The sequence below is a fragment of the Stegostoma tigrinum genome, chromosome 40 (genome assembly GCF_030684315.1).
Source record: "Stegostoma tigrinum isolate sSteTig4 chromosome 40, sSteTig4.hap1, whole genome shotgun sequence".
NCBI lineage: Eukaryota > Metazoa > Chordata > Chondrichthyes > Orectolobiformes > Stegostomatidae > Stegostoma > Stegostoma tigrinum.
The window spans coordinates 4,337,892-4,353,129 of record NC_081393.1 but is presented as its reverse complement, the minus strand read 5'-3'; the positions used below and the strand labels follow the sequence as shown (position 1 = coordinate 4,353,129).

At 42.6% G+C, this 15,238-nt stretch overlaps 1 protein-coding gene across 6 annotated transcripts in view; it reads left to right on the top strand.

The window, feature by feature from the left end:
* The window catches only part of LOC125448069 (phosphatidylethanolamine-binding protein 4), a 383,111-nt gene that overhangs the window by 284,472 nt on the left and 83,401 nt on the right, over positions 1-15,238 (top strand). For 5 of the 6 annotated variants that reach the window (XR_007246641.1, XM_048523049.1, XM_048523051.1 and 2 more), the window contains one exon: positions 15,117-15,233. The exons of the other annotated variant lie outside the window; for it this stretch is intronic. Coding sequence is in view for 4 of the 5 variants with exons in the window: in XM_048523049.1 (XP_048379006.1) it covers positions 15,117-15,233 (117 nt within the window). In the remaining variant the exon portion in view is untranslated. The remainder of the gene's footprint in view (positions 1-15,116; positions 15,234-15,238) is intronic. 6 annotated transcript variants of the gene reach the window in all.

Sequence of the window (15,238 nt, the reverse complement as noted above, 5' to 3'; positions counted from 1 at the left end):
CCTGTGAGTCCATAGAATCCCTACAGTGTGGATACAAGCCCTTCAGCTTAACAAGTCCACACCGACCCTCAGAGCATCCCACCCAGACCCATACCGCTATAACCCTATAATCTACACATCCCTGAACATTATGGGCAATTTAGCCTGGCCAATCCACCAAGTCTGCACATCTTTGGACTGTGGGAGGAAACCGCAGCACCCAGAGGAAATCCACGCAGACTCGGGGAGAATGTGCAAACTCCACACAGACAGTTGCCCAAGGAGGAGTCGAAATTTTGTTCTGAGTAAATTGGGTTTGGATTTCTGTTTTGCCATTTTCATTTTAACATCATTTGTCTGCATTGTTGGCAATGCAAGTTGCACATTGGTGTCAGAATTGCCTCATGATTTTGTAAACCTCTATAAGGTCACCCCTCAGTCTCCAACCCTCCAGGGAGAAAAGCCCTAGCCTATTCGTCCTCTACCTATTGCGCAAACTCCCTAGTCCTGGTAACAAACTTGTAAATCTTTTCTGCACTCCCTCAAGTTTAAACATCCGACCAATAGAAGGGTGAGCAGAATTGAATGCAGTATTCCAAAAGAGGCCTCACCAAGGTCCTGAACAACCATAACATGACATCACAACTGCTATACTCAATGTTCTGATCAATGAAGGCAAACGTGCCAAAAATCTTTTTCACCACCCAGTCTGCCTACGACTACTTTCAAGGTACTATGCACTTGCACCCCTACATCTCTTTGTTCAACAACACTAACCAGGGCCCTAGTATTAACTATGTAAGCCCTGCCATGGTTTGACTTGCCAAAATACGGCACCTCTCATTTATCTAAATTACATTCCATCTGCCACTCCACAGCCTGTTGGCCCATCTGGTCAAGGTCCCATTGTACTCTGAGGTAATCTTCTTGACTGTCCACTACACCAGCAAATATAGTGCCAAATGTAAACATACGAGCCATACCTACTTTATTCACATCCAAATTATCTATATAAACAATGAAAAGCAGTGGACCCAGCACTGATCCTTATGGCATACACCAGTCACAGGCCTCCAGTCTGAAAAACAGCCCTCCACCACCAGCCTCTGTGTTCCACTGTCAAGCCAATTTTTTTATCCAGTTGGCAACCTCAGCCTGCATCCCATGCGATCTAACCAGTCTACCATGGGGACTTTGTCGAATGCTTAGCTGAAGTCCACACAGTCAACATTTACCGCTTTGCCTTCATCAATCTTCTTTGTCATCTCTTCAAAAATCTCATTCAAGTTAGTGAGACACAGTTTTCCATGCACAAAGCCGCGCTGACTATCCCTAATCAGTCTCTATCTTTTCAAATGCACATAAATCCTGTCCTTCAGCTTTACAGAAATTGTTGGAGAGGATGAACAAACAGTTAAGGTTAGAGGTGAGTATTGTTTGCTGTAGTTGGGATATGTGTTTATTGCCCCTGCCACACTCAAGATATTTGGTGTCAAGACCTAGCACGAGGGCTTTGCACAATTATGTACCAGGGCCTGGGGACTAGCATTGGAGAAGCCTGGAGCCTGCTCATTTTCCACTCCTGCGTTTCTAGTAACATCAAACACAAAGCAGAGCAGAAAAGTATACAAAAACACCATAACACTAACAATTCACTTCAACTTGTACAATGATTTTTCTGGGCAAACAATGTCTGCAGAAACCTCACTCTAAGCTTAACATTGAACCCGAAGGGAAATCGTGCTTCAGTTAACATTATTTCAGTGAAATTCTTAACTTTCAGAAATCTAATCATAACTTTAAATAAAGGCTTCCTGAATGTTGGTTCTTGAGATTTGGGCATTGCACCTTTGTCATTATTCTGGATGTGAGTTTGCTCGCTGAGCTGGAAGGTTAGTTCCCAGACAATCCGTCACCATTCTAGGTAACATCATCAGTGAGCCTCCGACGAAGCGCTGGTGTTATGTCCCGCTTTCTATTTATCTGGTTAGGTTTCCTGGGTTACCCAATGTAACCTAACCAGATAAATAGAAAGCGGGACATAACACCAGCGCTTCGTCAGAGGCTCACTGATGATGTTACCTAGAATGGTGACGAAACGTCTGAAAACTAACCTTCCAGCTCAGCAAGCAAACTCACATCCAGAACCTCAACCTGAGCTACAAATCTTCTCAAAACTCGCTTTGTCGTTATTGTCCATCTGACAATATTGTTCATCCCCACTTGTCATATGGTGTATCTTTTTATGAACCACTGTAGGTTTTGAGCTGACAGTGCTCTAAATTAGTGAAATTCAACTCTTTGAGTATTTCCTCAACATTTATACACTTGTCCTGCTTAATGGTTGATGGAGGCCCGGAGACTAGAGGGTACTGTTAAATAGACTTGTTGAGTCATTGTAGTCCTTTCAATAGCCTGGACATACTGGAGCGACAGGCACTGGTCATGTCTTATCAATGAGTTTTCTGAACTGATAGTCTCTTCTACACTGGGTAGTGTTGAATGTTTTGGCTGCACCTGTCAAAGTGAGTGGTGAATTTTCCATCACACCACAGACTTGAGTCTCCTAGACAGTAAAAGAAATTCCAAGGAATCCAGGATCATCGACCGTCAATGAGTATTCAATTTCTGTTCATTGTTTCATTCTAAATATGTGCTGTAACATCTGAAAGATGAAGAACATTAAAAATTAAGAAATTCAAAATACAGAAGTTGTGGAGTTGTGAAGGTGTGGAGTTTAGTTCAGGGTTAGTGGTTTGTGCAGAATCGAGATCAGAAAAATGGACAAAGACACAAAATAACACAGTGAAAGGGTGAGATAATGTCCTTTGAACTGCGCTCAGATGGAGGCTCAATACAGATAGGTACAGATAACTTCTGCAGTTAAACAAAGGTAGCATTTTGAGAAGAAACACTTTATAGTTTCCCAAAGAAGAAAATATAGTCTTGTTATAAATGTCTGTTATGGTCCTGATTTAAACTATTAATGTGAAGGCCAGAAACAATGTTCACAATTTTATTTCTCAGTAAAACTTATTATCGCACTGTAATACCTGCAGTTTGGAAATCTACAATTCAGAAATGCCAGTTGTCTTGACACTTTTAGACCAGATGTAAACATTGCCTCAACACCATCAGCATCATTTTTGTGTGTTGGTTTTGGAATGGAAGTAGAGAAGATACAGTTCAGGATAAGGAAAATACCTATTATTTCTGTTTTATTATATTTTATCATTGTTTTTATTTGACCTTTTGACATTCGGCATGATGTTCAACTTTGTTCTGCTTCTTCTTTGACTTTTTTCAAACGTTTCTCACTCCATTTCTCAATGTCATCCACCTAACCAATTTTTCTTCTTCCGCTGTTCATGCCTTTAATTTTTCATTCATTTGTTGCAGGGTCAAGACTGTTGGGTTTTTGTTTCCATGTCTGGACTTGGCTAACTTTCTATCTCTATCTGTATTAGGCAACTATCTTTCTATCTCTAACTATACTCGGCAATCCTTTGGCTTCCTGAACCTTGTACACTTGATCTAACTCACTCATTTATTCTTCTGTCAATCCAAATGATTGCAGACATATTCTTCACTGCCCACACTTCAAAAGCTGTTACCTTTTCAAGCTGCTGCTTCAGACTCCAATTCCTGCATTCATTGAGTGCACCACTCCACATTAGAGACAGTACATTTTCATTTTCATACTGATAATTTTGAATTTTCAAGCATAACCGAGGTCACACCTCCTCTCTCAGCTAATTTAACCTGCATTTCAATCTTGGGTTATAACTTTGGTGTTTGTCATTGAGCCAAGATACTTGAATTTTTCAATTGCCACGACCTCAGTGTTTGTCCAACATTGACTTTTCCAATGTCTTTTTGAGCCATAATGATCTTTAGCATAGAATTGTTCTAATGCAGAAGGAGGCTCTTTGGCCCATCGTGTCTGTACAAGTTGTCCAAATTCGTATTTCACCTGGTGACATTTTGTCACTTCTCACCATAACCCCCGTACTTGCTTGCTTTTCAGGAAATAATTAAATTCCCTTTCGTATGTCTCAATGGAACCTCATTCCACCAAACTGTCTGGCACTGCATTCCAGACTTTGATCATTTGCTATGTAAAAACGTTTTATTTGGTGTAACTTTTGCTGGTTTTTCTATTTAGTTTAAATCTGTGCCATTTCATTCTTAATCTTTCACAAGTGGGAATACTTTCTATCTGAATCTCTGAATCTTCTCAGCACTGTCTCCAATGCCTTCACATCTTCCTTAAAGTCCAGTGGCCAGAACTGGAAGAACTCTTGATGAGGCCAAACTTGTGTCTTATATAAGTTCAACAAAGTCCACTTGTTCTAGTATTGTGTATCTCCATGAATAAAACCTGAAACACTGTAGGCTTTACGAAAAGTGCTGTCAACCTTTCCTGCGACCTTTAATGGCTTATGCAAAGAACATGTTCCGGTTCCTGCTCTCTCTTTGGAGTTGTACCCTATGTTGTCTGTCAGATCTTCTCTATCAAAATTAATCAATTCTGATTTTTTTGCACTGAACTTTATCCGCCTCCTGTCACTTCATTATACCTAATTAGAGTCATAGAGTTATCTGGCCCATAAACAGATCCTTCAGTCTCACCTGTCCATGCTGACCATAATCCGAAATTAAACCAGTCCCACCTGTCTGCGCTTGGCCCATATCCTTACAAATATTTCTTATTCATCTCCATATCCAAATGTATTTTAAACATTTATACTGTACCTGTGTCCACCATATCCTCTGGAAGCTCAATCCACGCTCAAACCACCCTCTGTGTAAAAAAAAATCCTTCATATCTTTATTAAATCTTTCTTCTCTCACCTTACATGTATGCCCCTTGTTTTGAAATACCTCACTGGAGGTAAAAGACACCTGTCATTCACCTTACCGACACACTTCATTATTTTATAAACCTCTGTGGGTCACCTCTCAACCTCCAATGCTCCAGTGAAAAAAGTCCCCACCTATCCCGCTTCTCCTTATGACTCAAACCCTCCAATCTTGCCAATCATCCTGGTAAATGTCTTCTGAACCCTCTCCAGCTTAATAATATCCTTCCTATAACAGAAGTGAACACATTACTCCAGAAGAGGCCTCACCAATATCCTGTGTAACCTCAACATAACGTTCCCAACTCCTATACTCAAGGGTCCAAGTAATAAAGGCAGGCAGACCAAATATACCCATGTCCTCCCACACTATCCTACTCACAGTCCAAGCATTCCCACATTTCATATCATTAATATGAAAATTTCCATTCAGATGAAACAAAAAATATCCATCAACCATTACTTTGATTCCTGTCACTAAGTCAAATCTGTATATATATTCCTACTGGCTTTTTTATTCCATGAGCTATAGCTTTGCTTACTGGTTTGTTGAGTGGCACTGTCTCTGATGTCTTTTGGAATTCCACATACACTACATCAATGGCACTGTTGTCATCAACCAACTCTAATAATACCTCTTGAAAAAACTACAAGTTAGGAAAATACATTTCCCTTTAAGAAACTGCACTGCCTGTCCTTAATGAACACATATTTATTTGCATGACTATTGCTGTAATTTGACCCAGAGATTTTTTTTGATCGATTTTCTACCACTGAAGTTTGTTGAGATGTTCATAATTTCATTTTTATTTGGATCATTTTTGGTTTGAAGCTGTGAGCTGAGAGCTGTAAGCAGCAACTTGTTTTTGAACAAAGAAAACTTGCTGCAATGCGCTGGCATCTCCAGATACTACAATTAAGCCTACCCCCAGCTCAGAGCTCCCTCTCTCAGACCTGCAAAGGACTTCTCCTGTATTTTTTATTCTTCGTAGGATCCACAACCTGAACTCATAATTCTACTCGGCTTTATTGGACACTAAAAACCGAAAGTACTTTAAACTTACTGGAGCCTGCCACCCTACACAGGACCTTCCCCACCGTGTGCCCACCTTCGGAGCACCAATGGTTTCCACGGTTGACGTCATATCTGCTACCACCTCGTACGCCACTTCTGGTACAGCCAACACCATCGACACCGCTGCTGATGCCGCTGCCTCCGTTTCCGAGGCCAACAACACAGACATCGAGGACGCCACTGCCACCAACATCCAAGATTTACCGGCCTACGTCTCTTCACCCATTGCTGACGTTGCTCTGCCCACTACCTCCATAGCCAGCAGCTCCAGAGAACACTGCATCACCTAGCCCTGCCGAGTCTTCACCATCCCCCTAGACCTCCCCTTTACTGAGGGCAAACGGTCAGTCCTCAGAAAGGGACTCACCTTTGTCCCACTCCACCCACACATCAACGAATACAACTCATGTTTGGACTTTGAACAGTTTTTCCATTGGATCCGCCTCCGCACTTACTTCTTTAACCGTGAGCCTATCCCTCCTTCTACTGACCCCTTCTCCCACCTCCAACACACCTCCTCCTCCTGCACACCACCCCAAGGCCTCCTACCCTACCTCAACCTCTTCATCTCTAACTGCCGTCGAGACAGTGATCGCCTCAACCTTCCCACCCCTCTCACCTGTTCCAACCTCTCTCCTACAGAAGAACATGCAGCCCTCCGCTCCAATCCCAATCTCACCAAAAACCCGCGGACAAGGGAGGCGCAGTTGTAGTATGGCTCAGTGACCTCTACATCGCTGAGGCCAGACACCAGCTGTCCAACACCTCCTCCTACCGCCCTCTTGATCATGATCCCACCCCTGACCACCAAACCATCATCTCCCAAACTATCCACAACCTCATCATGTCTGGTGACCTCCCACCCACAACCTGTAACCTCATTATTCCCCAACCTCATACCACCTGTTTCTATCTCCTTCCCAAAATCCACAAACCTGACTGCCCTGGTCGACCCATTGTCACCGCCTGCTCCTGCCCCACTGAACTTATCTCCACCTATCTGGAGTCCATTTTCTCCCCCTTGGTCCAGGAACTCCCTACCTACGTCCGTGATACTACCCACACCCTCTGCCTCCTCCAAAACTTCCAATTCCCTGGTCCCCAACACCTCATCTTTACCATGGATGTCCAGTCCCTATACACCTGCATTACCCATGCAGTTGGCCTCACGGCCCTCCACCTCTTCCTGTTCCACAGGACTGACAAGTCCCCCTCCACTGACGCCCTCATCTGCTTAGCCAAACTCCTCCTAACCCTCAACAACTTCTCTTTCAGTTCCTCCCACTTCTACAGACAGAGGGGGTAGCCATGGGTACCCGCATAGGCCGAAGCTATGCCTACCTCTTTGTAGGATATGTGGAACAACCCCTCTTACATCGCAACACTGGCCCTATCTCCCACCTCTTCCTTTGTAATGACTATCGGCGCTGCCTTGTGCTCCCACGAGGAGATCGAACAGTTTATCCACTTTACTAGCACATTCCCCAACCTTAAGTTTGCCTGGACCATCTCTGATACCTCTCTCTCCTTCCTGGAACTCTCCATTTCCATTTCTGGCATCCATCTGGAAACCGATATCCGTTTCAAACCTACTGACTCCCACAGCCACCTAGAATACACCTCCTCTCACCCACCTTCCTGCAGAAAGGCAATTCGCTGCTCTCAATTCCTTAGACTCCGCCACATCTGCTCCTGAGATGAGGCATTCTACTCCTGGACATCGCAGATGTCCTCCTTTTTGACGGACCGCAACTTCCCCGCCACAGTGGTCAAAAATGCTCTCGACTGAAGCATTTCCCGCAACTCATCCCTCACACCCCTACCCGCAGTAGCAACCAAAACAGAATCCCCCTCATCCACACATACCACCCCACCAACCTCCGAATCCAACGCATTATCCTCCGACACTTCCACCATCTGTAATCTGACCCTCCCCAACCTTATCTGCTTTCTGCAGGGACCACTCCATGATTCCCTTGTCCACTCCACACTCTCCTCCAGCCCCACCACCTCCTGCACCTTTCTCTGCAACCGGAGCAAGAACTACACCTGCCCCTACACCTCCCCCTCACCCTCATCCCAGGCCCTAAAAAGACCTTCCACATCAGACAGATGCTCACCTGCACATCTACTAATGTGGTATACTGCATCCGCTGTTCCCGTTGTGGCCTCCTCTACATCGGGGAAACCAAGCAGAGGCTTGGGGACCACTTTGCGGAACACCTATGCTCGGTTCACAACAAACAACTACACCTCCCAGTCATGAGCCATTTGAACTCTCCCTCCCACTCCTTGGACTACATGTCCATCCTGGGCCTCCTCCAGTGCCACAACGATCCCACCCGAAGGCTGCAGGAACAGCAACTCACATTTCGCTTGGGAAACCTGCAGCCCAAGGGTATCAACGTGGATTTCATAAGCTTCAAAATCTCACCTCCCCAACTGCATCCCAAAGCCGGCCCAGCTTGTCCCCGCCTCCTGAACCTGTTTTTCCTCTCACCTATCCCCTACTCCCACCTCAAGCCACACCCCTATTTCCTCCCTACAAACCTTCATCCCACCTCCTTGACCTGTCCGTCCTCTCTGGACCAACCTATCCCCTCCCTCACTCACCACCTACATTCACCTTTACTGTCTCCACCTCTGCCTCACTGACCTGCCTGTCTCCTCTCCACCTGTCTTCTCCTTTATCCATCTTCTAACTGCCTCCCCCTCTCTCTCCCTATTTATTTTAGAATTCCCTTCCCCTCCCCCTTTCTGAAGACGGGTCTCGACCTGAAACGTCAGCTTTCCTGCTCCTCTCATCTTGCTTGGCCTGCTGTGTTCATCCAGCTCTACACCTTGTTATCGTACAAACTGATACTTGTTTTTGAGCCCAGGCCTGCAAATTAATTGCAGGTTGATTCTTGTTCTCTACAGACACTTTGACTCTAGAGAGACATTTTATTAAAATAAATGGTAGATTTTTGATTGTTAACAGGGGTCTCACAGGGAAGTTGGTGCCAAGAGAATGTTGAAAACAAACTAAAAGAGAAACCAAAATTTGCACTTGTTTTGAACTGTGTGTTTTGTCAGAGGATTTTGGCTGCCAGAGCTACAGGACAGAAATTTGATTGCTCCCTGGTTATTCTCCCATTATCAACTAATTGAGAATTTCGAGAATAGAATTTTACTTCCAAGAATCAAGTAAGTACTACGAGGAATATGCTAGAACCTGTTTATTTTGACTGGTGGCTTTATAAGCCAAGTACTAAACAATCCAATGTGCCTGTGTTATTATGGGTCATGGAGACTGCTTAAGCAAAGTGGCCAGTTACAACTCTCCCTCATTTTTATTTTAACGTTTCTCTCAACTGTGTCTGTTTGTCTTCTTTGTGTGAATCAGGGCTGGAATCAAAGAGGATTGGTTTGAATCATAGGAGTTAATTCAGTTACCTTCTTGTTTGTAGTGATTGTAATGAGATCAGCCAGGTTGACTTCATAGAATCTGAGTTCCCTGACTGAGGCTGTTAATCTGGTCCAATCAGGGAACACTGGCTGACAGATATAAACAGGAATGTCAGACATCCTGTTCACTCTGAGAGCTGATTTTGAAAGAGCTGGATTAGTGTCAAGGACTCACCAAACGGAAACAAAGGGTGACTTGGTAGTGGGATACCGGCATCTGGAGTTATTTGTTTATCTTTATAATTGTATGTTTGTATACGTTTTTTTGTATGATTAACTGTATTAATTATAAACTTCGTGTCTGATTACTGTTATTCAAAAAATCTGGTATGGAACCATGAGGGACATTGAGTGTTTTAATTGTACTGTGTTGCAAATACAGGGACGAGGAGGCTAATTTGATTTCACTGTCTCTCTCCATATTGGAACAAGTTAGATTGCAAAGGCTGCAGTAGCTGTGCTTGTCATTCCACCATTTCTTGAGCAAGGGTATTCCACCTTTATCAAAGTAACCTGAGCAGCATCATTGCTCTTGCTAAGAATAGATGCAGTATTCAACTCGCACCTTAAGTGTTTACCCTGACTGCATATATGTCTTTTTTGTTTAAAATCAGTTGCTTGTACCATATTTTTGCTTTTTATACAGCACCAGGAGACTTTGAGATTCCCTATTGTGCTAATTTTAGTCTCTTCCTTTGCTTCACTTCGTTCATTGTAATTTCTCTTCTAACTTTCCTACTTTCTTCCTGGTTCTTCTTGACATTTTTTCCATGAGCACTTTCTCTTCTTTATCTTAATTTCTATTGATTTTGTCATCTGGGGGCTCTAGATTTGTTTGCTGTGGCTTTCCCTTTTGAAGAAATGTACCTAGACTGCGCTAGAACTATCTTTTTTTTGAAGGCAGCTCCTGGTCACCAATTGTTTTTTTTCTGGCCAAACATTGATTACAGCTCATTTAATGTGATGACAGGTATGAATGTTCATATCATTTTTAGAATATAGATTTCCAATCAGTGGCTTGTTTGGTGTTGGTTACACTTGTTGAGAGTTTTCATTTAATAAAATCAATATCAGGCTTCTTGTGAATAGTCATCTCATCCAGCAATGCTCAGAAAACATTGTTGACTGCTCACCTGCCATGTTAAAAGAGAATTGTTTGTACTGAGATGCTGCTTGGCCTGCTGTGTTTGTCCAGCTTCACACTTTATTATCTTGGATTCTCCAGCATCTGCAGTTCCCATTATCACTGATACAATTGTTTGTACTGTTGTGGTTTCGCAACAGGTGTAAACTTTGAAGAGTGTTAGCTTGTTCTCAATTCAGAGAAACAAAAGATTGATTGCACTTTAGAAAATACAAAGATTGAAACTATTGGAGAAATTTCCTGAGGATGGAATTAATCTCCACCTAGACAGGCAATATTTGATCAGGGATAGTCAGCATGACTTTGTCAGAGGGTGCCTAAGTCTAAAAAATCTGGCTGAATTTTTCAAGGAGGGGATCAAACGTGTAGATGAGGGTCTGCAGTTGATGTAGTTTACATGGATTTCAGTAAGACCTTCAACAAGGTCCTGTATAGGACAGTATGAGAAAGTAAAAACAGATGGAATCCAGGGTAACTTGGCAAGTTGCATCCAAAATTGACTTTATGGTAGAAAATTGTTTGACTGGAGACTGCATACCATAGGAATCACTGCAGGGGTCTTTATTTTGTGATATATAAGCGATACAGAAGGAAGTGTGAAGGGGATGAGAATTAAGTTTGTGGATGACATGAAGATTGGCTGCATGTTTGACCTTGAAGAAAATGGTTGAACGTCACAGGAGCATCTTGATGGATTTGTCTGACGGGCAGGTCAGAGGCAGGTACGATTTAATCCTGATATGTGTGAGACAACACAGTTTGGAAGAAGTGACAAGACAAGTCAGTACTGTATGAATGCAGGACACTGGGAAGCTCATAGGAAGAGCAGGATCTTGTGGTAATTGTTCACAGATCCCTGGTGGTTGTTAATCGCGTAGCTATGAAGACCTTCAGGACACTTGCCTTTTTCAGTCATGGCAGAGATTATAAAAAGCAGGGAGGTTACATTGGAACTGCGCAGGACTCTGGTTAGGTTTCATCTGAAGCACTGTATGCAGTCCTGGCAACTGCATTTTTAGGAAGTTTGTGATTGCACTGGCATGACTGCAGAGATGTTGACTGGATGGAAAGTTCAACTACGAAGAGAGACTGGTTAAGGTTGGGTTGCTTTCCATAGAGCAGAGAAGGTTGAGAGAGACCTGATTGGTGTTTTTAAAATTATTGGGCATATGGACAGGATGGATCAGAAGCAGTTTTCACTTAAGTTAAAAGATCAGTAACAAGGGAGCATAATTTTAGGGTGAAATGTAGGAGATTTAGAGGGGATTTGAGGAAAAATAATTCACTCAGAGGGTGGTGGGAATCTGGAATACGCTGCCTGGGGGGTGTGGTTGAGGTGACAAATCTCACAACCTTCAAAAAGTAACTGGATGAGCGCTTGAAATGTCATAACATTCAAGGCCATGGACCTAGGGCTGGAAAGTGTGACTAGTTTAGATTTAAGTTAGATTTACTTGATGGGAAAAAGGCCTCTTCTCTACTGTATGATTCAATTATTTTGTGAATGTTTTTAGAGCAGCTTTGAGGATGCCTAACATGGGTGAGAAGCAAATTTGGTTTTCTTTTTTCACCGGAGCCCAGGTCAGTTTGGCAGAAGGACATTTTATAAAACTTCCAAACTAGGAGAGTTTGATTAGAAATCTACATGTTAGAAGAACTGAGATAGCTTAATGTCTTTGAGCTGTGGAAGAGTTCATGTTGGTAGATTTGTAAAAGATTTATTGAATTGTCTGCACAGTCCATGGCGAAGAAATTGTCAAGAGTAGTTTAATGCACCCCAAGGGAGTTGAAAAATCATCTGTGAATTCTCTAGATTTGAATCTCTGTCAATGATTGGTTTTGGAAATAGATTGAAAACTATGGTGATGCTCCATGTATTAAAGATTTTTTCCAAATTCTTTTCCAAGTCTCGAAAACTTGTTTGTTTTTTCATTCATCTTTTGGTAATTAACGAGTGGTATGTTGTTCGTGGTCTACAACCACTTTAATAAAAAAAACTGGCCACTCGAGCCAGATTTCATTCTAGGATCCGACTTGTCCAATAATACCATCAGCTGGGTTCATAGCATCGGTCTAGATCTGTTGTTAACTTTTGAAGTTGGCTTTACCTCAGTTAATTGTCTTTCCTTTTCAATGTTCTTTTTCCTTTATCGTCGCCTTTTAAATCAATTATACAGTGATCAATGTACCTAAAATGATCTTCTACTGAACATTCGATCCACTTGGCCCACCTCATGCCCAAGAACTGGATCCAGCAGGGCTTCCCATCTCATTGGTCAGAAAACATACTCGTGGAGAAGTATTTCCTAAACAGTCCAGAAGTTCTTTCCCATCTCTACCCTATAGACAACTCATACCTTGGTCTACACAGATAATTCAGTCCCCCAGATATGACCACTGTATAATTCTAGCAACTCTGTAATTTCCTTCGGGATTTATTTCTCTACATATTTCTATCGGACCATAAGATATAAGAGTAGAATTGAGCCATTCGGCTGATTGAGTCTGCTGTGCTATTTGATCGTGGCTGATAGGTTTCTCAACACCAGTCTTCTGCCTTTCCTTTGTCACCCTTAATCCCCTCTCTAATCAAGAATCTATTGATCTCTGTCTTAAATACACTCAATGATTTGGCCTCCACAGCCTTCTGCGGCAATAAGTTCCACAAATTCACCAGCCACTGGCTGAAGAAATTTCCCCTCATCTCAGTTCTAAATACTTGTCCCTTCACTTTGAGGCTGTGCCCTCAGGTCCTAGACTGTCCTAATGGTGCAAACATTTTTTTCACATCCAGGCCCCCCAGTATTCTGTCAGTTTAAACAGATCTTCATCCTTCTAAACTCCATCGAGTAAAAACCCAGAGTTTTCAACCACTCCTCTGATGATAAGCCCTTCATCCCTCGGATCATTCTTATCAACCTCCTTTGGACCCTCTCCAACGCCAGCATATCCTTCCTGAGATATGTGGCACAATAGTCCAAATGCATTCTGACCAGGGCATTATACAACCTCAGCAGCACACCTTTCTCTTGTAATCTTGCCCTCATGAATTGAGGTCTTCTTAGCTGCCAGTTGAACCTGTGTGTTAACCTTAAGAGAATCCAGAATGATAACACTTAAGTCTCTTTCGAGTTCAGATTTTTGAAGCTTTTCCCCATTTAGAAAATAGCTTACACCTCTACTCTTTCTACCAAAGTGCATAACCTCATAGTTTACCATGTTGTATTCCATCTGTCACTTCTTTGCCCACTCTGCCAGCCTGTCCAATGCATCTGCAGCCTCCTGCTCATTCAGCACTGCCTGTATCTCTATTTTTTCCCACTTGTTTGTGGCCTTAGATTACACCAAGCTATTAACGACACATTAGTTGTTTCTTAGAATGTATGTCATTCAAACTGTCTTTCACTCCTGTGGGATATCCTGTATTTCCAGTGCTATAATACTCTCCTCAATCACCAGTCTTCTCTCTTCATTCCTTTCCTTTCTTTCTTGAACCTCATTACCAGGAACATTTAACACCCAGTCCTGCCATCATTCGATCTAGCTTACTGTTATAGCCATAATGTCTTAATTCCATCTGCCAGACTGCACCTGTAACTTACTAATCTTTTCAACCACACTCCATGCATTCACAAATGATTAGGTTCCCTACAGATTAGATTCCCTACAGTGTGGAAACAGGCCCTTCGGCCCAACAAGTCCACACCGCCCCTTGGAGCATCCCATCCAGACCCATCCCCCTATAACCCACACACCCCTGAACACTATGAGCAATTTAGTATGACTGATCCACTAGCCTGCACATCTTTGGACTGTGGGAGGAAACCGGAGCACCCGGACGAAACCCGTGCAGACACGGGGAGAATGTACAGACTCCACACAGACAGTTACCCGATAACCCTCATTCAGATTGAATTTTTTCTTACCCTGAGTTCATTGAATTACCGAAATAAAAATCAAAAGACCTGCAGTTGGTGTAAATCAAGAATAAAGACAGAAGTTGCTGGAAGCAACAGGTCTGGCAGCATCTGTGAAAATAAATCACAGTTAAGGTTTTGGGTCTGGTGACCCCCCTTCCTTGGAATGTGAACTCTGATTTTTCTTCATAGATGCTGCAGACCTGCTGACCTTTTCCAGTAACTTCTTTTTGTTCATCCAGTTACCTACTTTTCTTTACTCTTTTGCTATCTCTTCCTCTGAGTTTTCTGCATACCTTCGAGAGAATCCAAACCACAGGACTACTTCTCTTTCCTTTGAACTCTACTGACATCTGCAGCTAAGCTCAACAGCCAAATTCTGGTACTTAGCAACATGTGCAGTTTTCTTTCATACTACTATATTCAGATCTGATTTTGTTTTGCTTTTGTGTTCAATATATATGGTTATATCAGGATATATCTACTTAAAAATTCCATGCCACTTGATTTTAATATTTATGCTGCTTACTACAGACAGCCAGGGTAAATGCAGTACACATTTGAAACAGTTGATGCATTTGATAAATATATCTAATTTTAAAAAAATGTTCTATGATTGCTATCTCAGTGAAGGTCCCCTTAATGTGAAATGTTGGTATTTATGACTTTAATTTTGTTTCATTGCAATACAGAGTATAGGCCACCCACCCCACCATCTGGCACAGGGTACCACCGCTACCAATTCTTCCTTTATGAGCAGCCAGAAGGTAGAATAATCTCACTGAATAAACAGGAAGCAAAATCCTTCGGTAAG